The following is a 26,530-nucleotide window of genomic DNA, read 5'->3' as shown; positions in this document are numbered from 1 at the left end:
GAAAAATGAAGCTGAAACAAGTTGAATGTCTGATAGGACAAAGGACAGCTAGGTGGTGCTTAGGTGTCAGACCGGTTGTTCTTTTTGTGAATAGGCTTATTTATTCAAAGTTATGTCGGTGAGATGATGTTGTCGTCAGTGAATCACTCTTCAGTGTTTGGACCCCCCGCTATCAAACACTAACAGGAAAACCCACAGAGAAAAATGAACAATAGCGTGCGTGTGATGATCAGGGTTAGGACAGGGCCTTTATCACACACTGGGCTCTGCAAAGTATAGGAACTCTTCCTCCTTTTTCGTGATGATCAGGTAAAAAAAACATCATCCTGTTTTGATTATTCTTGCCAGAGGCGCTGCAGCTCAATATCAGGGTGTGTAGATCTGATGGACTGGAAAAAAATGCCAGATTCATAACATGTCCTGTAGTGCAGTCTTTGATAAGGAACTGACTTTGGAACAAAATCAGATAGCAAAAATAATTTAACTAAAATCAGCCCATCACAATCTCTTTACACATATCTGTCTCTCCCCCTTAAAACTGCTGTACATCTGTAATAAATTATCTGGACTAATACAATATCAAAGCATGACTCTAAACCACTGTTATATGGTCACTATTGACCATAGATGCATTTTATACAGTATAGGAAGATTGCAAGAGGAGGTGAGGAGCTTGTATGACACTTGTGATAAAAGTGATGACAAGCACATGGCACCAGACACACACACACACACACACACACACACACACACACACAGTCGTGTTTCCATCACTTCAGATGACATTATATTGACTTACATTAATGTCATGGAGACTTTCCTAACCCTAACCCTAACCCTAACCCTAACCCTAACCCTAAAGTTACCTTAACTTTAAACCAAGTCTTCACCCTAAATTAATGATTAACATCAAGGGGACTTGCTTTGTGTCCCCATAAGGGAGGTGAGTCCCCACAACATGACTGTGTAAACACACACACACACATAGGATGGGTAAGCATCAATCAGAAATGTTTTTTGTGGCTGCGTCAAACATGAATGAGATGTAAAATAAAACCATGATGAACGACATATGTCTGCTCACACTGCAGACGTTGACTCACTCAGTCAGTGTGCTGGAGTTTGTCTGCTAGTGTCAAGTACGGCAGAATAAACAACTGGGTTTCCGGTTTGAACTGTCAAAATATAATCATTCGCGATGAACGTTTTAGGGGCCAAGCGCGACTCCTCTTGGCACGCAGCTGACAGTGTGCAAATGAAGCTCATTTTCATACAGTATTGTGGGTAATTTTTAAAACACAGCAAGTTGGAATTTGACACAACTGGATCCATGATTTACAGTACGTGCACATGTTGTAGTACATTATAGGCCATATTTAATAATAGTTTCATAATTTAGGAGTCTGAAAAGGATTAGTAGGCCAGCATCAATATGATATGGCTTAAAATGTTTTGGGAAACCACATTTTTTAGGCTATTATTCATTATATATATTTAATTGGTTACTTAAAATACAGTTAATGATCACAGTTTCTGAGGTCAGCAATGAATTATAGTTTGTAATCGTAGGAACATAAGTATATAGATATATATAAAAAAACCCTGTGCAATGATCAAGTGAGTTGTTCCTCTCCTTCTCCAGCTCTTATGAGATTGGACAAATGGCCACAGCAGGAGCACAGCTGGCTCTCTATGCAGATTGCTGCATGAGAAAATAAATTGGAGGTGTGGTGCGAGTAAATCGTGTGAGTCTGGCGGTCAATGCATGACAGATGCAGGATATACAGACTCACGTAGGCCAGAAAATGGGATTACGTATTCAACAATAGCCATAGTCGCTGGATTTAACACCTCCTCTTATCTTTATGACCAGGGGTGATTTAATGATTTGGGGGCCACAGACAAATGTGGTCTTGCTTTTCTTTTCAACCTTTCTCCAACTGGGAATGTTTGTATTGGCAGTGGTAGAAGAAGTACTCAGAACTTTTTTTCCTGTAGTAAAACTATTAATACTGCAAAAGTCCTGTATTGAAATTTACTTAACATCTGTTCAAGGTGGAGCTTTTAATTCTAACTTTTTTATATAATGATGGACAATTTAATGAATAATAATAACCCGTTATAATTTAGTTGTTATATTTTGTGTGTAAAATCTGAATCTGCAATGTAACCAGTAACATTTATGTCAGGTAGATGTAGTAGTACAACGTTTTACTCTGAAGTAGATGTACACGGTAAGTAAGTTGAACAGTACAGTTGCATATTTTTAAGTGCTTTGGGGGCCTTTTGTAAGTTATTTTGGGGTAAAATGAGTTATAATTCAAAATTTTTCATATCTAAACATCATAATAAATCTATAACTGTTTGGGGCCCTTTTTAGTTGGGGGCCCCATGCAGGCAGTTACCTAATGGTAAAGTTCGCCCTTGTATATGACTCAATTTAGGTCTTTCCCAGCACAGCTTAATCTTGCTTTTGGGTGATACATAGTGTTGTTATTATTCTGAAAGTACGCATGAGTCTGTCTTCCTGTACTCTCCGGGTTAACTGTGGTTAACTTGACGCGGCTCGTCTGTGTGAAAGCCCAGCCGTCGCCTTGTCGAGTCATCGCTGGAGAAGAGCACAGAGCTGACGGAGCGGCCGTCCGATGGCTTGAAAACGGGGGAATAACTGTGGATCACAGCGGGTTTATTGCACCACACAAGCCAAGAGGAGCGAGACGGCGGACGCAGCAGCGGCCTGGATGTTGACACAGATAAGGAAATAGCATCTTTCGAGTGAGACTGTTGCCTTTTTGGTTGCGGTTGCAGAGCAGGATACAGACAACACAGAGACAGACAGAAAGAAGTGCCGGAGCCACCGCGACACCAGCGAGCGAACTTGGCTTCTCTGCCCGGTGGGAGGTGTCTGTCTGTCGGCTGTGGCTCTCTGCACGTACCGCTCACTGCGTCGCTGCTCGGACCTTTCTTTTTTTAGGGGGATACGGTTGTAGCTAAGTTATGCTTTTGTAAATAGTCTTTTTTGTGGGCTTTTCGGCAACCAACTGTGGCTTTAATGTGACGCACTATACTGACATTTGTGCTGTGTTGTTGGAGCGGACCCCCACTGCAGAGGAGTTAAAGGCTTTTTTTTAATCAAGTTTCTACCCTTCATCTCTCTACGGTACCACAACAGCCCACATCCATGTAAAAGGTAACGGTTCATATTTTTTTGGCTTTTATTATAAGGCTTTATCCAAATTGTGAGAGGTTGGCGGTTGTCTTGTTTTTGCCTGTAGGCAAAGTTAGCTGCATAGCCTCGTTTTCTTCAGAGTTCCTCAACAGGCAGCAGTGAAGCCCTCACTGCACGGTATGCTACTCACAGTTTTGCTGCAAAGCTGAAGGTTCAAGACATTTTATCACTGGTTTTCATCATTTCTAGCCCAGAAACATTTTTTACCCCATGCATTTCCCCCCCAATAATATTTTCACACAACTTAAAGATACCCTCCAGACATGTTTTAAGATGTGTATAAAATATTCTACTTTGAATAATAATGTGTCTGATGTGGTTTTTCCACAGAAAAGTTCAATTATCTCATTAAAAATCTTAACATTACATCTCCTCCTTCTCCCTCCTTAAAAGTCTGTAAATGTGCAAATATTTATCATTTCAGAAGTTTAAAGGACCAGTGTGTAAGATTTAGTGGCATCTAGCGGTGAGGTTGCAGATTGCAACCAGCTGAATACCCTTCAACCTCCCCTTCTAAGCGTGTAGGAGAAGCTATAGTGGCTGTGAAAGTCGCGAAAAACACCAAAGGCCCTCTCTAGAGACAGTGTTTGGTTTGTCCATTCTAGGCTTCTGTAGAAACATGGCGGTGCAACATGGCGGGCTCCGTGGAAGAGGACCCGCTGCCTATGTAGATGTAAAGTTACCTCATTCTGAGATAACGAAATCTCATCAATTCTTATTTTCAGGTGACTGTACACTAATGAAAACATACTTATGAATATTATATTACATTTCTGCCAATTGATCGCCCTAAATCTCACACACTGGTCCTTTAACCGCTGGACACAAGCTGTCTCCTACTTCACTTTAAAGCCTATTCTCAGTATATGTGAACTGTAAGGTTCAAGTTTCCACATCACACTTGTGTAAGTTGCATACTGGCCCGCGATTGGCTCCCAAACTATTTGTGATGTCACAAATCCTGCTCATAGGCACGCCCCTTAAAATCAGACTTTGAGTGAACACAGAGAAACTGTCCTCTATCAGAAGATGAATGTGTAAACAGTCTTCAAGTGTCAAACTCTGCACATACATCATTCTGCACAGTGAAGCTCAAACATCCAACTGAAGGAACAAGAAGCAAAACACATTTTTCAGTGGAGGGGCACTTTAAAACTACATTTTATGGCCTATATCAATAATAAGCACCTTTTATTATTATTTTTTAATAAAGCTAACGACATTCCTGCATCTTTCCTGGGAGTTTTAATCGTCCCTGTGCTCAATAAAACAAGATGAGCATCTTATCTTCTATTAAGGTTTTAATGGGCTTCATTTGATTTGCTGGCACAGACTATGTGTTGATGTTACTGATAACAAATATTTCCTTTTTTTAAAAAAAAAAAATTCTCAATCTTTATTATATCTTCCCGTTGATACAATCTACTTATATTAAAAAAATAAGTTTGGCCATCATACTTTGGCCATGCTTGAATGTTTACATGTAATATGTTGGCGGGGTGCTTTAACAGAGGAACTGACAACCTGACATACAATATCTTTAAAAAGCTACTCTGCTAATAGCCTACTGAATATAACTTTATAATTGTGTAAATGCTTCAAATCCACATTTATACTGTGATATACTGTAAGATAGAGGCCAATTCTACTTGTAAAACAGACAACTTTGATTGGTCGATGCAGGACACCTGTAATCAGGTATGAATTACTGAAAACATGTACCCAATTCACCTTAAAATCACAGTTTGCTATTATTGCTGATATTATAATGTAAGATTTATAAGATAAATCAATTATAAGATTCATATGCTGTGTTCTTTTTATTCTCTGCTCTTATTTAAAAGTCATACATCAGGGCAGAGGCAGGGCTTTACTATGCATGTAGGAGAATAAATCTTCTGCTCTGTGTTCTACCTAACAACACCCCCTAGCTGTTGTGAAATCACTGTAAAAGCACATCGTCTCATGGCTCATTTCTTAAATAAGCTGCATGTCATAATCACAACACGGAGAAGGCAGACGTGTGATGTCTCACCTGCAGCAGGCTTAATTAATTCCACCACAGTATCCTCGTGGGATCATTTAAGTTCACTGTTATTCTGTATGCAGTTGCCAGCTTTTTCCATCTTGTTTCATGGCCACATGCACATTCAGTAAACAGATATACACAGAGGGGTCAGCGCTGAGATTTTTGACTTCGATGAAACACAGCTGTCTCATATTGAAGTCATCAGTCTGCATCTCCTCAATCAGTGTCATCATATTGTCTCATGTATTACCTAATTGATCCTTGTAGAGCCTTTCTCTGTAGTCTACACCTGGACTAGAGCCCGAGACATCTGCTTGAATAAATGACTTCTTTTAACCTCCAGGGTACACCAGGTGCCATCACAGACAAAATAGTTGCAAAGGCTCATTTCAGGCCAAATTTAAAGCTGCCCAATCATGACATAGCATCATATGTATGATGGAACAGCATATAAAGCTGCATGTGGCAGATCTGAGGCAACCTACTGCCCTTTGTTGAGGCAATAGTGTGAAATGGGATGAAAATGTTCTGAACAAAAGCATGTTTGATGTTTCATTTGCTCCTTGCAGTGGAAACTTGAAAACTTATCAACACGATACAACGTGAGTATTCAGTAAGTTATCTATAGGAGGTTATGTAAGGCAAATTGCATATTCAGTAAGCATATTTCTCAGCACTCGCTAAGTTCTCTGTAATGTGATATGCGGACTCATATACTTATGCTCTGTTCTCTGATATGCATTTAGTGTCTGCGCGGTACTGTACTGACAGATCTATCTCTGTCACTCTTGAGTGCCCTCGTTCCCTCTCATGTTAAGCTACTGAATTGCCACAGAGTAGCCTAACCTTGAGGTCAGCCCGGGTTGTGGTGACTTTGGGCTAAATTTGGAACGTGGAGCAATTAGGAACACACTCTGCTGCATCACTCCACTGCATTAACTACACAGGGGCAATTGAAAGGGGGAGATAGGGGTGGGATGCAGGCATTAAAGATTGTGCCTGGCTGGAAACCAGCTCACGTGTTCACTTGATAAAACCCAAAACCGTGAGTGCAGTTATGAGATGTTTTTTTTTGCACCCAGATGTGTGGATTCTAATTCTCAATTATGCTAATTGTTTATAAAAAGAGCATCCGAATGAGGGATTGATCTCAACTGCAACCATAATTGTTGCAGCGTCTGAGGAGAAGCTGCAGCACCACCAGCTCCAGTCAGCTGCTCGAAGCGGAGAACGTGCGCTTGGTTTGCATTCGTCGTGATTATTACGTACAATGTGAAATTTTAGTGATGGCATTCATCATTTAGCAGCGGTCCCGCGTCTCTGTTGAAAGAATATAGGGGAAACACTGTGATTAATGGCCAAACGGTGGTAAAATGTTACGGTATCTGACAGCTTGTATGTTCTTCCAGCCACTTTGGCAGGCAACCAAGTATCATTTAGAGATTCCCTTCAAGTCGTTCAGGTCAGTTATGTTGTCAAGTGAAAGCAGATGTTGAATTCTGTGATACACCAGCTACTATGGGCAGATATATAGTTTCATCTTACAATACTCTTCCTTCTCTTTTTATTTCCAGTCACACGGAGCGAAGCAGACCGAGCTGGGCCAGGCTAGGCCAGGCTAGGCCTACCTAGCCCTCTGTCTGGCCCCGCCAGGCAGGCCAGCAACCTCTCCAGGAGTCCTACCTTCAACGCGAAGAGAGGGCTTAAGCCTGTTTTTACTTCAACAAACCTCCAAAGTCGAGCTGTAACAAATTGGACTCTGATCATATTTCATCTCATCAGGCTTTCGGAGGCCATACTGGTCTGTTACGTCTTTAGCCTTTCCATGTCTTGGTGGTCACTCTCTGAATGTTGGCAGCAGGATGGATTCGGGTGTTGATTTGATGGGTGTCACCTCATTGCAGTGCTTGCACCCTCCCTCCTGTGGCTGCAGTTTGTCCTTTCCCTCCCCGATCTTCAAGAGAAAGCCCCTTCCTCTCTCCTGGGGCTTCCCCGAGCCCTGTATGGAAGGGCCTTGTAGGACCTGTAGATTGTTTTGTTGAAACAGTGGACATTTCAAAGAGGAAGTAAAAATCCTTTCTAACAAACTACAGAACACAACAACAGATTGCCACCTTCACTTGATTTGAAAGTTTTCTGTTACTCATCCCTCCTTTTGCTTTTTTTTTCCTGCTGGAGTTTTATTGGATGTTGAAGAGCTTTTCATTTGAAAAAGAAGCTTGCTGGTCGAGATTTGTCACTGCATATTTATAGTTTAAGTTGATCTGATTACTCACATAAAGAATCCTTATTTATAAGTACAGAATTCCTTTTTTTTTTTTTTTGTGGTCTTAGCCTCCGGGAGGAATGTCTGAAAGCAATAGCAGCAGCAAAGCAGTGAAATTCATTGCCCCGGCCCCCCCTCCCCCCTCCGCCTCCCCCTGTCCCTCACCTCAGACCCCCCACAAGAATGTGAACGGCTCTGCCAGTTCAGACACGCACGTGGTGGAGAAGCTCGGCGGACACCCGGAGGTCCGACGTCGGCGCCACACAATGGATAGAGACTCCAAAACAGCCGAGCACCGCTTCTTCCGCCGAAGCGTCATTTGTGACTCCAACGCCACGGCTTTGGATCTGCCCAGCAAAGCGGCTGTGATACTCACCTCGCCTCCTGACTGTGAGGGCCCTCCCACCTTGTTCCCTCCGCAGCCCTCGGGGCCCGGACCTGGGGTACAAGACGCTGACAGTCAGGAGGCGCTTAGAGGTCCGTATTTGCAAAGCACAACCCTTCAGCCTAGTCTCGGGCTTGACGGGGCGGTTTCGGAGGGGCAAACACAAAACGCTGAGGAAGATTTAAACGCGGGCAGTATCACAGTTGCTGTTCCCACCAATAACAGTGTTGAACATAGCGCAGACAGGGCGGTAAAAGAGCCCAGCCCGACAGTATTGGATGTTACAGACAAAACAGTAGAAAAACAGCCTGATGTCACATTGCGTCCCAGAGGGTCAGAGGGCACGCAAGAGGTGGCGAAAGACAGAAAAGCGACAGAACAGGTCGAGGAGGGTAGCGTTAGCAGTCCGACCGAGGAGAAGGAGAGGGAGAACGAGCTAGCGAAAGCGCGGGCAGAGCAGAGAGAGGCCGAGAAACGAGTGCAAGAGGATATAGAGGAGGTGGAGACGAAAGCCGTAGGGACTTCACCCGACGGACGCTTCCTGAAATTCGACATCGAGATCGGAAGAGGGTCCTTCAAGACGGTGTACAAGGGACTGGATACAGAGACTACTGTGGAAGTGGCATGGTGTGAGCTACAGGTAAGTCCAGACTCATAAATCTGTCTCCTCTTCAGTGTCTGTCTCCTTCTGTTCATAATTAAATGTCATTTTGTGGTTTGCGGTGGTCTCTGAGGTGTCCAAATTCCATCCAGGTGTTTAATTTAGCCTCTACTTCTATTATTGTATCTCATTTGTGCGCAGAGTTGTTGAGGTATACTGATATGTGAGAACTTTCTGCTCCTCTAGCTGTTTTTTCCTGTATAAATGACTAAGAAATGAGATCATAATCTGATTGAGATTGAGATACTGCTGCTGATTGCATACTGGCTAAGGTTGCATGCGTTATGATGTTTTGATTTCTGGTGTGTGACAGATTCATTTTTTTTTTTGTCCAGTCTAGAGGGGCCTTAGCAGAAGGCAGCGAAGTGAAACACTAGATCAAAAATGAATTCCGATGGTTCCTTCAATCTAATGCTCAAAACTTGGTCCATCCACTAACCGCTTATGAGATTAATTTGGTTTGGGATTTGTTTGATGAATTTCCTCTTAGGTTGTGTGTCTCGAGTTAAGATCAATTGTCTTTGTCAGTGGAGGTGGATGCTGTGTTATTCTGGCATCACAATCGCCGTCGTTGAAAGGCAGATGCTCCAACAGTTGTTTTTCCTAATGAACAATATATTCCATCTTTAGGAAAAAAAAAATATTACTTTTGAAAAATGTTTGATGAGCCAAAAGAACTAGTTGCTCCTCTGTGGTCCTGAATTTGTAATTGGAAAATGTTGAAGCGCGGTAGTTACCACGTTTTGTCAAAATCTCCGGTGTTGCTATGATATCGCATGACTCGGATAAAAACCTGACAAGTTGTGAAATATTAACGAACAATTACTTCAGGCTCCATTTGTTAGATGATACAGCTGCTACCCGTCAAATTAGCTGAAGCACTTGTTTTTCCTCTTACTCATGTTTTTTTTTTTTTTTTTTTTTACCACTGTATGCCCTCAGTTCACCGTCTCCTCTGGCATTAACGGTTGATTTATGTGTGTGAACGGATGCTGTGGTGCGTCAGACCCCTACCACAAGTTGCGTAAATGACTATTCAATGAGGAAGAGAACGCTAAACAATCGAGGCCTAAATGTTAGCGTGGGTTTTGATTTCCTGACACGGTGGTATGATACGGTGATGTGCTTTGATCTGCCGGTAATCATAAACTTTCCTGCTCGATATCTATACAAGATTAATTGTAGGACGGCGTTATCCTAAAGGTTAGGCATGTTAGGTTATGACATGGGACTTCCTCGTTGAAATACCCAGACTGTCTGGTAAATTCAGGGTACTGAAAGCGAATGTGCGGTTATGATGCCCTTCAGCAGACAGATTACTTCCTAGCTGCTTCAGTAGAGTTAGTCCGTGTGGTTTTACAGGACAGCTACCATGTTAAGCAGGGTGATAAGTCTGCAGGTGCACAAAGGTTATCTAAAAAACAATGTCTCGTACACAGTGCGAAACATGAGACAGGATGGCACACAACCTACCACAGGATGCTGTTGCTACACTACGATGCACTGATGCAACTTCTGCAGTGAGCATGTGAGTGTGTGTGAGCGTGTCAGAGAGGGAGAGAGAGAGCGCGAGAGAGAGAGCGAGAGGGTTACAGAAAGTGTGAACAAGATGAGTTACATGTATGTGTATTGGCGGGAGAGGTGAGGCGGGTAGAAAGTGGGGGAAAAAAAAAAAATAGTCTTGTTGACAAGTAAGCACAGAGACGGAGGTGTCTGAGCTCGGTCATATGACATTCAGGGCACTGACTGAGCTGAGGTTTTGAGCGGAGGAGGAAAACAGTTACATGGAGTCACGTTGGAGGAACTTGCCCTGATGAAACCTTTTCCAAAGAAAAAAATACATAAAGAATTAAAAAAAACTACTACTACTATTACTACTTTCTGTTATGGCAGTTTTCCTGCAAAATGACAGGAAATACTAGAGAGAGCGAGAGAGAGAGGGGATGACATAATACTGAGAGAAGTTTGTAATCAGCGTTGGGTAATGTTACTTTTATTACTGACATCAAAAAGCAACTTATTAGTTATAGTGTTACCTGCTTAGAAAAATAACTCGTTAGACGACATTTGCGTTAACAACAATGAAAACCCCTTTTCTGATTCCTTGCGTAATAATGCGAATGCTTCCACGATATAAAGGCTGTCCTGAGCTACACGAGCACACAGCTACCTGCCGAGAAGTAGAAATGGGCGCATAAACAGAAAAAGAAACAGTATGAATGCGTGGGGGGATTTTCTTTTTTTGTTTTTTTTTTGTGGCAACAAAAAAGAAACAGGGAAATACGGTAATATTGTTGTGTGTTTGGGGTAGTTTCCCAGCATGTTCTAAGACAATGTGTTTATCATAGATATTACTTGGTACACGCTCATTAGTGTTATTGTTCTTCACATTGTTTCAATGTTTCCAGAAGTTTACAGTTTGCTGCTGTGAAAGAGTTTGTACCATGAGTGAAGTTATGTGCTCAGTTAGTTCCTTCCCTCCAATATATATATTTGAGATCGTCTCTCTGCTTGAGTTCTTGCCACAGCGAACCCCTGGCCTGCTACAATATTTTAACAGTAACAGATTGCTTATTTGAAAATGTAACTAAATAACTGAATTTCTTGAATTGCAAAACTAACACGTCAAGTTACTCGTTACAACAAAAAAGTAATTTGAGTATGTTAGAGTACTCAGGGCTGTTGGTAATATGTCAGAAATAAGGCCAAGAAAACTCTACTGTGAATGTAAAGGCTCGTTTTCTTTCACCTTTTCAACATGCTGCTATCACTCGGTTCTGTGACTCATTCTCACAACCAGAAAAGTCAGAAAAGGTGAGACCGTGCAGTTAAATGTTATCTCTGCAAATCTGTTTTTTTTTTGTGTCTTTATCTCTCAGTGTACGATTATTATTTCCTGTGGGAGCGTGTGGTTGTTTTGCTGTCATCTACATCACAAGATGCTCCTTAAGTCTTCCACAATCCCAGTAGCTAAAATCAGCTTCGCCTGATGGCCTTGTGTCTAGGAAACACCAGTTTGTTTATCAGAAAACAAACATCAGGCCTCTGTTGAGCCCTCTCTCTCTCTCAGTCACACTTGCCTCTTTATTGCTCTCATTCACTCTCTTGTACTTCTCAATAGGAGGAAACCCTGCAAGTTTTGACATGGTTCTATGTCAAGGAGGTCAGATCTGGCTGACACATCAGTCACTTTAATTCCAGTATGTTATTGAATACAGCCTGGATTACTGGAATGAAATGTGCCATTAAACATTATATACTGCCTGTGTTACATAAGGGTATTGAAGACCTGTGGTGACTAGGCTGTATGCATGCAGAGACAAGTAGTTTTCTAGAGCCTGGCTGTAATCCTGTGTCTGTGTCAAAGATGAGTGAGCAACTGCTGACATGTGGCAGAATAGTAGGAGTAAAGTTACATATACACACACACACACACACACACATTACAGCCAATCACATACACTCACTGGGTGGGCATAGCAACTGGAGATCTGTGGGAGTCAGGATCATCTGGAACATGTCAGTTTTCTGTATGTGCAAATGCGTGTTTGTATGTATATGTGTGTGCGTGCGGGATGTGAGTATGTTTCTATCCCTTTGAGTCATTGTAATATGCATATATGAGTAAGCTGCATTTGTTTAAGTTCTAGGGAGGCACCGATCCAACTTTTTCAGTCCCGATACTGATAAATAAATTTACTGAATTATTATTTATTAAAATAATGGTATCCGATACCAGATTAGCCCATTGTCATGATACCTGATTCAGCTATTTGAGTCAGTGTTGGACCGTGATATCCAATATCGGTATCAGTGCATCTGTAGTCTGTCTGTTTGTGTGTCAGAAACATGTTTGGGGGGGGCATGGGGGGGGGGTCTTTACATTCTTGGGCATTTGAACCAAAGCAGGTTAACTTGTGTTGCGAGAAGAATCCATACGTGGATGGAAACAGACAGAGAGAGAGAGGGAGGGGGAGGAGAAGGAGGAAGGAGATAGAGCAGTTTGCTTAATCTTAAGTGAAGAAATCAGATTGATGAGTAGATAGAGAGAGTGCAGAGAGAGAGGAGGAAGGTCACCTAGTAGCTTATCTTAAAGTTCCTTGTTAGACCAGATGATGGATAGAAAAGAGGAGGCTGACACACCCTTGCTGGAATGAGATAGAATAGAGAAGGGTCAGTTTGATCATGAGTTATTAATTTATTTGGACTTTGGTTAAGTGGTTTGAATTATTAAAAAGCCATAATTTGTCTTGAAATTCAGTGGAAAATAGAGGCGGGGCACAAAGTGTCAGACTCTGAAATCCATGCACACTGAACAGGAAAACAGTTGGCGCCATAATATGCAACTTAGGGTGTATTTTGTTAGCAAAATGCTAACAAAATGCCTGTAGCTAGCTAAAAACGTTAGATTTCAGCAGGTCAAAGGATTATTTTAGCACCCTATGTCTACCAGACAGGTAGAAGGTAGCTCATAGCATACGCTGAAGCCTGTTACATTAAGATGCAATACATGAATACAAGGGCTGACGTTTCACAACTTATACAGCGACTACAGTTTGAAAACATAGCATGAATTCAACTGAGCGCAGGTCAGCTAGTCCACTTTTGTCTTTCAGTTTGGCAGCTTATAAAAACTTGAAGTTCTGGGTTCTTTACCCTGTTGGTGCTGCATCCCACCACACAGCAGCTCTTAGGCATTTTTCTGTTGTTTACTAGCAGACAGAAGTGACAAGGCGGTACCTCCGCTCAATATGAAGTCAATGGAGAGCGATGAATTGTTTTCCCCTCTGGGGTTGGCGGCATTTAATTGCGCTCTGTCTTTATGACTAAGGGTCTGAGGCTGGCAGATTTTTGTGAGTCTGTCATTGGCACATAACCAGTCTTGATCTATCTCTGACAGTGTGGCTCATGAAATGGTGAAAGTGGTGAAAGATTTTTGGGATGAAGCCATCGCTGTGGCTTGTAGGGAAAAAACAGTTTTGGTCTGTCTGTTACGGTTAGGCACACATGCAAAACAACTTCCAGTAAGTGACAACAGATTTATATACATGCTTCATGAAAGGGATATTAAGTTACGAGAGTGAGGTAAGTACAAGGCGGTAAGGAGAAGTAAAAGAACTTGTGAGGGGAAAGAACAGGCAGGGGGGGTGGATGATGGAGGGAGCAGGGTTGAAGGTCAAAGTTCAGCCCTGTTGTGTCACAAGAAGCCTGTCCAGCATTCAACTATCTTTGGCAAAGGGGGGGGGGGGGGGAGTAAGACGGAGACGTAAAGAGCAGAAAGGGCTTTAGACTGAATAAAATCCAACGACAGAAAGTGTCAGGGAACTTTTGGAGGACAAGTGGTTGGAGGAGAGGAGGAGGAGGAGGAGGAGGAGGAGGAGAAAGATGAAGGCAGAGGGAAAGATCAAGACGAGGAGTTTGAGGAAGACAGAGTTCAGTGAGAGAATGGAGGAAGGGGAAACATGGGGAAGGAGGGAGGGAAAAGTGCGAGAGAAAAGACAAAGGAAATGAAAAGGGGGGTAGGAGGAGCGAGAGGAGAAACTGAGGAGGAAAAGAAGAGGGACCCTGTGTGTGTGTGTGTGTGTGTGTGTGTGTGTGTGTGTGTATGTGTGTGTGACCTTAGGCTCTTAGCTTCACTGGCTCTCAAAGACCTTCAAATTTCTCTCAACAGCAACACAAGGCGGATTAGCCCCCTTCCCCCTCCCCACACACACACACACACACACACACACACACATATACACACACATATACAAGTGCACACACGCTTTTGGGGGGCTCGTCATTCAATCGGTGCCATAAGAGGGAAACTGGCCTCTGAGCTTAGACAGCTCTGTTGTCATGTGCAAGTATTGCACCAATACATGTTTCCCCTCTGTAAATCAGACTTTATTAGTCATCATGAATATTTTATTATTGTATTTGATAATTTCATACTTTTCGTGAACTCAGTAATATTGCTAAATCACAAACGTTGCTTAATCATATCACTGTAGTCTCCTGACATCCACAAAATAAATCTTAACAAGGTTAATAAAAATGGCTCACAGTGTCCAATTTTAGCATCGCTGCTATTTGTTGGTAGCGATGACCCAATTTAACCCGGTACCGGCCTGAAATCAGTCCACGTGTCGGCGGAAGGACGAAAAAGATCACGCAGGGAGGCATAAAATAAGGGAGAACAGGAGGATGGAAGGACGGTATTGATATTTTTGTCAAGATTGTTTATCAGGCTTTTAAGAGGTGTGATGTCCCGAAGGCATTTTCACCGAACAACCGTTGCTCTGTTGCACTCTATCTTATCCTACAAAAAGGATGTTTGACATATTATAGGCGTAAAACACCCCGCTTCACAGTTCTCAAGGTCAAACGATGCTGCTTGAACTGCTGAAATATCACATGTAAATGTTTTGAGTTGGAGCTGAGTGTGTGTGTGTATAGAACGGAGTAAAAGCTGCATCATATATTTCCCCAGATCACTGCAGGGCAGCATGACTGAGGTGAAACAGTTAGACTGGAGGTTCAGATTTCCCTGACAAAACAGCAAACTGCAGCTGTGTTGAGCCTTCGGCAAAGGCAGGTTCTCACTGCTGATTGATTTTGAAGTTGCTTGCAGTTTTATTCACCCCCCTCCCCCCCCCCTCCTCCTCCGAAAACACACAGACTTTGAAGGAGTGGAAACTGTCCGCTGCTTAAACATTTTTAAATGTTTTAAAGGCTGGCTACAAATAATTTAGTCAGTCCCTTCTCAGCAGTTAAGCTAACCTGTATATGCATGTAAATATAAGTCTGTATATGAGTTTGTGAATGCAGCGGGGGGGGGGGGTGTGGCTGTGTACATACTGCAGCTAGCATCGGGGGATTGTTCATTTGCAGTTTAGCTCAGCTGTTTTTTAAAGTTGCAGGATATTTCTTGCGTTTTTAATGTGATAGACAGACAGATGGTTTTGTGGACCGAGGAGTTAAAGAACCATGAGAAGAGAATTTATTGCTGGAATGACTTTCTCAACTGTACTCAGGGTGGAAAATCACCACCAGGCCACCATGCTTGTTGTTAAAGCCTTGTAGGTCTGTGTAGATCAGCCATCCGTCATCGAGATAGCGTCACTTGTAAAACTGTCATTTTTTTTTCTCCAGTAAATCTCGTCGTAAAACGGGTGACTTTTGCGTCTCAACTAAGGAATCTAGCCGTTACCATGGCCGAACAAGTTTGTTTCCTACCATGTAAAGTGCACTAATGAAGGGTATCCGAGGGAATTTTTAAGACTTATTGTCAAAGTGTGACTGCAGTAACCCCTAACAGCCCCCTAACCAATGTTTTACACAAAAGGCATTCCAACCAATCAAAAGCCTCACGCACAAAAACACACACAGCAAGATGTGTAGTTCTGATATATAAAGGCCCCAAAGCCCAGTCAGTTGGATTTATGAGTGATAAAACAGGAAAATGCCGTGGGCTAAGGTCGCCTGGTGTTCAGCTCTGATGTCGGATAATCTGGAGATGAGAGAGGATACGGAGAGGGCATGGAGGAAATCTCTTTTTCATTCATTTTATTGCTCATTCTCTCACTCTATCGCTCAGTCTTCCTCTCGCTTTGTCTTTCTCCCGCTTCGGCCGGTACTCACTCCGTCTCTGTCTCATGTCAGTAACCAGCTGTGAGCAACAAAGGAAGGGGAGACAGAGAAGCTGACACTTCCTCATATGCAAAATATCCCCGCTCTTCCTTCTGTGTAGTGTGTTTGTGTGTACAGCAGAGTTCCCCCTGATGTTGTATAGTAAGGTCAGGCCACCCTGCTTCAGAGAATTGCATTAGTATCGATTTCAGTAAAGGGTGAAAGTGTCACATGGTACAAGCGCTGTTTCGGGTCGTGTTATTAGTGGATGAGTTAAATAAAATTACAATCTAAAAGCGTCATGTGTTTGCACATAGTCACTAATACAGCTAAAAATACTGCATGTAGTCTAGACCTTTCCACCCATGGGAGTGAAGCATTTTTATCACACACACACACACACACATAAATCTCACTTGATAGGTTCGAGGCCTTGGATATGTGTACGACACAACCGAGTTATGTGTGAGATTGTTTGTGTGTTCAGAGGGAAAAATGACTGACCTTTCTCCCACCATTTCTCTGTGTGTGTATTTTAGAAAAAACAAGACACAAGTGTAATCCTGGACGAGTGTGTGTGTGTGTGTGTGTATGTGTGTGTTTGTGTGAAAGATGAAGTCGCTGAAGTGCTTTGGCACCCACTTCTAAATAAAGTCATCTAGCGAATGAAAAGAGCTGAAAGACTGAGAGATGCTTCATAAAAGTGCTGAGGGTGTGTGTGTTTGGGATTAAATCACATAAAATGTAAGTGTGTGTGTGTGTGTGTTGATAAGCATGTTATTGTACTTTTATAATGGTCATAGTGTGGTTTAATTGGAAACAGGGTGTGTGTGTGTGTGTGTTGACTCATGGAAAGGCAATGTGTGCTTACAGTTGATGTGGGGGATTTTGTGTGTGTGTGTGTGTATGTGTGTGTGTGTGTTACGGGGTGAGTCAGGGACAATGAATGCATCAGACAGATGTTAGATGACTTGTATACCTATGCACTCTGTGTTTCTCTATCCTCGCTCGCGCTTATTTTTCTTTTTTTTCTTTCCGCCCCGGCTTTGCTCTTTCCAATCTGATCCGCGCCTCCCTCTCTTTATCTCCCTCATCTATTTCTGCTCATGTCATTATTTTCCTTCCCTCATCTGTTCTTCTCTCCATCCTAATCCCTCCCCTCTTTCCCTGACATCAATCTCATTCCCTCTTTAAATTTCACACATTAGAAGGAGGAGCGACGTTTTGTCTTGATTCCTCCTCCTTCAACCGCTTACATCATTGATCTTTTTGTAATCTCCACTTTGCAGATTATTTTCAAGGCATCTCTGATCTGCTAGATTATATGCAGAGAGAAGTAGAGCTGAGGAGAAGTTGTATATCGTAAGTGAGTGTAGCAAAACCTGCATTTCCACCAACACTACCGTTACAGCATTATATTCAGAATTGTTCTCAAGGAAGCCCTGAATCTTTATTGTGATTTGGACATACTGACTGCAACCCGGATTCAACCCTACACACACACACACACTCACACACACTCTCACAGTAGCTTGACTAAATGCAAGTGTGTGCCTGATTAGCGAAAAGAGGGTTATGGTTTTCCCCCTTTTTTTTTTTATATATTTCTTTTTTTTTTTTGCCAGGAAACTGCTAGACAATACTGACATTGTGAGAATAATCACTTCCTGGAAATCCAGAGCCACGATTGGCCCATAGCTGCAGATCAGAGGCAGCGGATTGGGTCACGTTGTTTTGAGCCCTGAAATGACAAATCTGGGATCAGATGGACAGCTTCTCTTTTCTCACACTGACTGAAACTGCAACGAAAGCAGCGAGTAGAAACCCGAAACACCATACAGTATTGAAAACGTTAACTGGAAACTGGTATTCAGAATGACCTGCACTGACAAAGTAGGTCTTCAAGGATGTTTTACTTGGTTTAATTCATATATAAAACAACACCAGTCTACCGTGTCGGCACCAGACTGGTTCACAGCGGCTCTGGTTGAATTGAAACCTTTACGGTTAAATTACAGGGCAAGAAAAAAGGAAAATTACACATTTACATATAAACTGAATGAAACAGTAGAAAGATCAGACAGAGGAAGTGAGGACACGTCTATGTTAAATGGATGAGCAATGACAAAACTGCAGGTTTGTGTGGATTTGGGGACATCACCATACTAGTGTTAACATCTGGGATGTTGATGACTTCTCAAGCTGCAGTAAAGACAAAAAGCAGGACATTTGAAACACTGTCGTCTGTCAATATTACTGCAATATAGAGGATCCGTGTGACTCTCTGTCTATTACCCCTTTTCATTTTCACTCAATTTTTTTGCTCAGATGTCGACTAAATCAGATCTAAATGGTATCACCGTGTCGATGTGAACGGATCGATACATATCATTTCACCTGGCTTCACAACCCTCCTCCCGACCTGGTTGAACACAGGTCGGATGCTGTTCAGCTTTAGTTAACAGGCGTGTTCAATAGACCGGCGCGCCCCCCTGTATGAAAGGGGTATAGGTGTGTGTGTGTGTGTGTGTGTGTGTGTGTGACCTCAGTCTAAAATAGATCAGGTCTTTAAACTGCCAGTTGTCTGCATCAGCGTAAAGTGACCTGAGCTGCACATCCAGACTGCTTGCTTTACAACACTCTGGCTGTCTTTTCTCTCCGCACAGACTGTTTTGCTGTGTGTGCGTTGCTTTAGTCTGACTATAGAGTGTGTGTGTGTGTGTGTGTGCACGTACTAGTGAGCTCCTGTTTCTTCTTTTGTGGTCACCTCTTATTCTGTGTGTTTGGGGAGGGGGCAGCTCTCCCTGATTTCTTTATTGTGCGCCTCCCAGATTCCCCACATTCCAATGATAAGATGTCATTCCTCGGTGGAAGGTGGTAGTGGTGGTAGTGTGCGGGGTGCATCGTAGTAGTGACCCCCCACCTCTTCTTAATAAATGTGCATGTGCTGCTTAGACTGCTTAATCTGTGTGTTAGTGTCTGTGTTGGAATGTCTTCCAAGCCTGAACCTTTACTCCCTATGAGTTCAGTTTCATGCATTTATCAGATGATGTCAATTTGTGAGTTCTTTAACTTATTTTTAGTTTTTGTGTTAAATGCTGAGGTGTTTTTTTTTTTGCATCACACTTTCCAGGGATCACTTCTCAATCAAACTATATCAAATCAAGTATCTCTGGTATTTTGACATCCTTCCTGTTGAGTATTTTTAATATGTTTTGTGCATTTTTGCCTTTATTTCGATAGTGGATAGTAGAGAAGAGACAGGAAATGAAGGGAGAGAGGAGAGATGACACGGCTGGACTTGAAACCCATTGGATTTTTTTTTTTTTCTTTTTAACCAATTTACCATTAGCAGTGGTGTCTTGTGTTGCTCATCTTAGCTACCTATAGGAATCTACTGTAGCTGATTCCTTGTAGGCTGGATTGTTTTTCCTAGAGAGAGACTGACCACACCTGCAAGTAGATTAAACCAGCTATAAGTTGAATTTCTGTCATATTTTATATCAGTTTATGACAGATTTGCTAAAATATTTTGTAACATAACAGATTTCTGTCATTATAACCATCCATAAAGGAGTAATATATCATGCTAAAGTCAAGCTTAGCACCCAACAGCAAGGACTGACAACACACAGTCCAGTAGACACAAATGCAAACAGACAGATTGTTATTCTTCTCATTGGTCTTTGCAGATGCAGATAAAGAAAATAAATAATATATTGAACAGAAATGGTTTTGGGTTTAACAGGTTCACTCACTTCTAGAAATAGAACGAGACAGAATGAACAAAGTGTCGTATTGAGGCGCTCTGTCTGCATGTAACTGTGAATGTGTGTGTGTGTGTGTTTGTGTGTGTTTGTGTGTCACACTGGTTTTTTTTTTTTCTTTTTCTTTCACTGTCACTCTCCACTCTCACTTTGTGTCTCTTTCTGTCTCCGGGCTTCCTCTCTCACTCTCTGGTTCAGTGTCCCTCACCATCCCCCATGACCTTAACTAATGCCTCTGGAGAAAAGAGGAGAGAGAGAGAGAGCGAGACAGATACAGGGGGAAAGAGAGAGAGAGAGAGAGAGAGAGAGAGAGAGAGAGGGGCTACAGAGAAAGAAGATGGGATTTTTCTCTCAAATTTTTTTTTTTTTCTATAAATCTATAAATAGCAGCAGAGTGTCATCTGCTGAGCCATAACTAGAGCAGAATGAGCGGGGACTGTGTGTGGCTGCATGTGTCAAAGTGGATATATGTGTGTCAGAGTGTGTTGTGTCTGTGTGTGTCGGGGAGGGAGGGTGTACTTTTTTTTTTTACACTTTCCTGGTAGAGAAATGCTTTTACTGCTTAAATGCTGTTAGACTGTTACACCAAACTTCAATAGACATCACTTACAAGATAAATCGATAATGAAAATAAGGAGTTGCTGTTTCTCTTGGGCAGTATATATTCATTAATATAATGTTGTAGGCATTCTTAACCTAGTGACACTTGTTCATTTGTAGACCGCAGCGCATTACAAATCTGTGACACATTACCAGGAGTAACGTGAGTCCCCTCTGCATCGCATTAATGCCGCAAGTTGAAACAATTAGAAAGTGGGATGAACCAGAACTCTTAATGTTTACTTTCATGGTCAGTTTGTGGAGAGTCTGCTCGACACAATGCTGAGTCAAAAGGAACAGGATAAACACACACACACACACAATCACACGCACTGTGGTCAGCGAGGTAGGAAGTTCTCCCCACCAGATTAGGAGTCAATCCCTCATAAACCGCAGTCTGCATGATGTAATCACACACACAGAGCGAGGTCACATGGATGGTATGCGATTCTCAATGCCATTCGAATCGAACGGGAAAGTCCCTTATGTCCTTTTTAATGCTGCGGTCGGGTGCAAGGATGAACAGCTGCATGATGTGCAAGCGTCATCTGCCACAAATCATTTTAATGTGTAATAAAGCATGATATTGTGAGACAGCGTAGACCGTCTGCCAGCCATGCTTCTCAGTATTACTTTTTGCTTCTCAAGTGCCACATGCTGCGAAAACCACAGAAGAAAAACGTTAACAATCCTGGTCGTTTATGCGCCGCTGTCAATCCCTGTCACTTAGGAAGACAGCGTCGTGACAGAAGACAACTTCTGTCACGAGGTCTGTGTCCGTAAGCCGGTCGGTTCAGGGTTTAAGTCACCAAGTTCACTCGGATGATGAGATCGTGGACCTGAGAACTGTCTGCCAGATTCAGCTGATAGCAGGTTTTATGTTGCATTTATCTGAGAAATTAGTTTCTGCGATGAGATAAAACAGGATGTGAGAATGTTGGCTCGCACTTTTATCACAGGTTCAGAAAGGTCAAATGTTGAATCTTTGCAGCAGAGAGTGTCCCGTTTAAGTGTCCTTTTAAGGTAAATTCCCTTTCTTTATGACCTTGCTCTCATTTTTTTTTCTGACCAGAACAGTTTTTACGGTATATTGCATGTTGACTGGGTATGTAAAATAAAAGTAGATATTCTGAATCTACTCGTGTGCTCTGCCAAATCTAATGAATGTTTATAACTATTAACAGTTTAGGTGATAACTTGAATGTCCACCATTCCTTTCACTTCCAAATAAAGAGTAGTAGTATGGATAAACTGGGGACTATAAGCCCCCCCACGCAACAATGGAACACCCACCCAGATGTTTTCACTTAGTGCGGTGATGTGATAATGAGCCAGAATCATTTCACCCAGTTAAAGGGTCACATATATAAATATATGATATCAACAAATCCCCAAAAAAGGAAATGTTGCAGTCGATTCTGGAAATGTCATGACTGTAACAAGTTGTGTGGTGAAAAAATCAGCAATTAAAACAAATTGTAATATAATTTATGTATTTTCAGGGTCCTGGTATTATGTATGCTGGCTCACTGAGACACTGTCATGACTTATACAGCAAAGCCGTTGTTAACGTTATTTGTAACACCTGTTGTTACAAGTCAAAATCACAATTTTTACCCATCAATGGGTAATGGGTAATGGGTAATATGGGCTGATTAGCACGAGTTGTGAAGCATTTAATACACAGTACTAGTCAAAAGTTTGGACACACCTTCCCGTTCAAATTTTCACAGTTTCCAACTTCTCAAATGTGAATATTTGAAAATTGAAAATTTAATTTAGTAAGATTGAAACATAAAATAAATTTTCATAAAGATAATTTGCTCCTGAGGTGCTAACTTTTTACGACTGTCATATCTCACAGAACAGCTGTTGAAACTGTAATGCGCACACAAGCATAAAACAGTATTCCGCCCGTGTTTCCTGCTCACACGAACGCGTGCGCATGAACACACACACACATGCGCACACACAAATTATAACAAAGCAAGGTTGAGCGAGAGGTCAGGTCTGTTTGTTTACTGTTGTCCATGCTTTGTGTGCGTGAATGCGTGCGGGTAGTATTGCATTGTCTGTTCATTGTGTTACGGGTGATAAACAGCTCACCTTTGTCACCCCGTTGTTGACTAGGGCTTAGTTACACTGAGAAGAGGGCAACGCTGAAGAAGCAAGAGAGACACGGGTGGAAAAAAATGGAAGGATGGAGAAAAGTGGAAAGAAAGAAAGATGAGAGGGAGGAGAAAATGGAGAAAAAGTTATACCGCTCTTGTGTCTGACCTGAATGGGCGAGACTGGGCCTTTTTTATAGAGTTAGATTTGTTTGAGGGGTGTTTTCTGTGTGTGTGTGTGTGTGTGTGTAGGAGAGAGAGGTGTGTATCTCCCCTGGCTTATCTGAAAGCCTCCATCCATCCATTCTCACTCCCATCAATATTTGATTGAAAATATCTTGTTGTTATTCCTCTTGTGCTGAGTGTGCACATGTGTTTGCCTGTGTGTAGATTATAGCTAATAGTCACATGTGGTAAATACAGTTACGTACAATATTACATCTGTGACCACTTTCATGTAGCTGAACTTCTTTTTATCCAATAAGCTCTTTGTTATTTTGATAATTGATTAATCATTTAGTCTGTAAAATGTCAGATAATAGAGCAAAATGTCATCATAGTTTCCCAGAACCTGAGGTGACGTCTTCAAAACGCTTGTTTTATCTAACCACACAACCTCAAACCCAAAGATGTTCAACTCAAAATAACATAAAAGAGAGAAAAGCAGTAATTTTGTGAGTCATGTGCTTTTTGTGTTGGTGTGTTTGCTAGTCTGAGTGTATTGATTAACTGTATCCAGTGTTAAAGTGGATACATAAGCAGTTGACCCCCATTAAAAACGATGGATTAGTGTTGGTGAGAGGGATTACGCAGCTCGAGAACCAGTGAACTCATGCTTACTAACTAAAATTGAATTAAAGACGACACATGACGGGCAGTAACAGAGGGAATGAGACAAATATAAAAAAAAAATAGAGAGAAACATCAGGCAGACACTGATGCAAAATCTCGATGAAGAGAGAAACCGAGACAATAAAACCAGAGCCAGAGAGATGAGCAGAAGATACACACAAGAGAGATAGTCAGAGACAAGGGCAGAAAGAGAGCCAGACAATTCAGAGAGACAGAAAGGGCTGATGACGAACAACCCGGAAAGAGAGTGTGATATTCACGGAGATAAATGCAGACAGACAGCGAGAGGGAGATAAAGAGAGATGCAGACCAAGTGAGAGAGAGAGAGACACGGGGGGGGAGAGTAAGTGCCGGTGACACAGACAGACTAAGGGAGAGTGAGACAGAAAATTAATGGGGAGCTTTAGAAGGTAATGGACTGTATATCCCCTGTGGTCTGATGGGAGTCCCATTCAACCTGTTTACTTTAGGCATTGTCTGCTCCATTGTATATTCAATATCCAGATGCTCTCCAGCCCTGGGGCTTTTGCACAAGAGTACAGGGCAGATTTTTTTTTTTTTTTCTCTCAACCTTTATTTATTCAGGGGGGAGTTTCACTGAGAGCAGTGCTCTCTTTTTCAGGCAACGCCCTGATCACGTTCACACAGTTATACATTGACACCTCGAAGCTGTTCAGCACAACTACAGTCTGATCGGTTGGTCACTGGGCCGCTGCACTGGAGCAGTCGGGGTTAAAGGTCTCGCTCAGGGGCACCTCGGTGGTGGTGAAGAGCTGCTGGTCCGGGGGATAGAACTGATGACCTTCTCAAACCTTTAGGCCACCACTGCCCGCATAGTGGTGACCAGTGCCCAGCTTACACAGCCATCCATTGTAGTGCTGCATTTTTATTCACTCTCACAGAGGAATTTCTTTAGAAGTTTTTGTTGAGTTAATATGTCATCATAAACCCATTATTGCCGGAATTGAGAAAAAAAAAACAGTTATGTGAAGTGAAAATTATGCCTGTAGTTGATTTTGATAATAACTCACTCAGCCTCTGTGTGTGTTTGATGTGTGTGTGTGTGTATGTGTGTGTGTGTGTGTGTGTGTGTGTGTGTGTGTGTGTGTGTGTGTGTGTGTGTGTGTGTGTGTGTGTGTGTGTGTGTGTGTGTGTGTGTATGTGTGTGTGTGTGTTTGATGTGTGGGTGGCTATGCATGCATGCAGCCATGTGGCTTTGTTTGCAGTAGAACAGGTTAGGGTCCTAATGTTTCCTTGGATGCTGACCAAGAAGCAGCTTCTGTTTTTCAAACATCATAACCCAGATGCTCACCGTATTATGAACAAAAGCCTTTATTATTGATCGATTCGTATTGATTACATATTATAATAACAAGAAGGAGAAGTGGTGCGTGTAAGGAGTTTTTAAAAATCTATGATCATTCCGTTTTGTCTCATTTATCTTCATTGAGCGAGACAAGGTGACGAGAAAGGCGACGCACGCTATGTCGCACACAAAGTGTCCTGTAACAAGAGAGAAACTATTTAGAGATGCCTAGGTGTTGCATCATCGCAGTTCAAGTTGCAGGTGGCACTAAACTATACCGCAGTCTGCAGCACATCCGCGCACTGTGGTTAACACATGCTCACACTTGACACTTTGACACAGTTCTTTTTCAATATGTTAAGGCACTTTATATTTCAGACGCTGTGGTCAACCGCCAGCTATCTGCTACCTGTGCGCCCATCTACAGAGCTCTGGCATGCTTTTTACGCCGCTCTGTTTGATTGACCATATATAATCAAATATTTAATTTGCTGTAAGTGGCTCAATTAAAATCTCCTCTGGAGGGACTCCTCCGGATATATTTCCATAGCCTGGTGAGGATGTGAATGATTCTTTGGAATTGACAGCGACATGCTAACCTGTCAGATATAAGAGAAACACTACAGATCATTATGTCATAGTATTATGAAATATGTTTGCCGTCCAAGACTTTCCTGGAATATTCAGCAGCGCGTGTCTCTCAGCCTACAAGTGTCGCAAGATGATGAACTTTTGTAACTCCTTTGCAACTTTGTATTAACAATGAAGTAAAACAGCTCGGAGAATGGCGATAAAACACAATAAAGATCGATCGTTTGCCATTTAATTTCACCTCTCTTCTTGCAACAGAGCATGGCTTTGTTTTTTCGGTGTGGGTTGTGAGCCGAAAAACAGCTAAGAACTGCTGGCTTTTCTAGTAAGCATCTTCCAGCACATTTTAGGGAGGATTTAATTTTAAACTCTTTAGAAGGCTTCCTTTTTGTTGAAACAGCAAATCTGCTCTGAATGCTGTGGATGGGAATGTCCTTAATTAGCCCAAACATTAGCTCTGTTTCAGCTCAGTAGCTTGAAGCAGGCGAGGGGGGGGGAGATAAAAAAAAAAAAGGGAATGGGGCGAAAAAGGGGTGGCGGCAGAAAGGAATAATGGCAGGAGATTAAGAACTACCATAAAGTGCCATGAAACTGCCTCTAATGCTGGCTCAATTACCGTACTGGTAATTTCAGCACTTTAACTCTGTGTCAATGCCATGTTCTTAGCACTGTCAGTCTGCCTTCATTATCTTTGAAACTGTCGCAATTGTGGAAAAATGATCTGTGTGTCAGTGTGTGGACACTTGCACGTCAACATAGATTACTGAGAAATCCATCTGGTTTGGTTAAATATTGAGCAATAGCCAAATGTGTATGTGTGTATGTGTGTGTGTGTGTGTGTGTGTTAGCAAGTGGGAATGAGCATGCCACATTTTGCCATGGGAATGGCCGTCACCTGTAGCCGTCTCACACTATGACCGCAAATCCTGTCATCACTCACTGTGTCTCGACATGTCCTTGATTATTTGATATTTTTGTCGGCCAGACTCATTTCAAAGGATTTCCGAGGATTCCCAGGTGTGTTGGACGCACATTGTAGATTTATTTTCGATGAAGACTCCCATCTCTTGTTTTATAAAGCTATTTATGGCCTCTTTCCTCTTTTTGTGCTTCTCATAAATA

General features: G+C 42.2%; 1 protein-coding gene across 4 annotated transcripts in view; it reads left to right on the top strand.

Annotated features, from left to right (window-relative positions):
- Window positions 1-2,575: 2,575 nt before the first annotated feature.
- The window catches only part of wnk1b (WNK lysine deficient protein kinase 1b), a 98,834-nt gene continuing 74,879 nt past the window's right edge, over window positions 2,576-26,530 (top strand). For 3 of the 4 annotated variants that reach the window (XM_044342948.1, XM_044342947.1, XM_044342946.1), the window contains exons 1-2: window positions 2,579-3,190; window positions 6,833-8,549. In XM_044342948.1, coding sequence (XP_044198883.1) covers window positions 7,605-8,549 — 945 coding nt within the window. In that variant the 5' untranslated portion in view covers window positions 2,579-3,190; window positions 6,833-7,604. Of the gene's footprint in view, window positions 3,191-6,832; window positions 8,550-26,530 lie in introns of all 4 variants that reach the window. The other variant, XM_044342949.1, reaches the window with a different exon arrangement.

The sequence above is a fragment of the Thunnus albacares genome, chromosome 23 (genome assembly GCF_914725855.1).
Source record: "Thunnus albacares chromosome 23, fThuAlb1.1, whole genome shotgun sequence".
NCBI classification, from domain to species: domain Eukaryota; kingdom Metazoa; phylum Chordata; class Actinopteri; order Scombriformes; family Scombridae; genus Thunnus; species Thunnus albacares.
The sequence above is the reverse complement of the archived record's forward strand: the minus strand, read 5'-3'. Positions and strand labels throughout refer to the sequence as shown.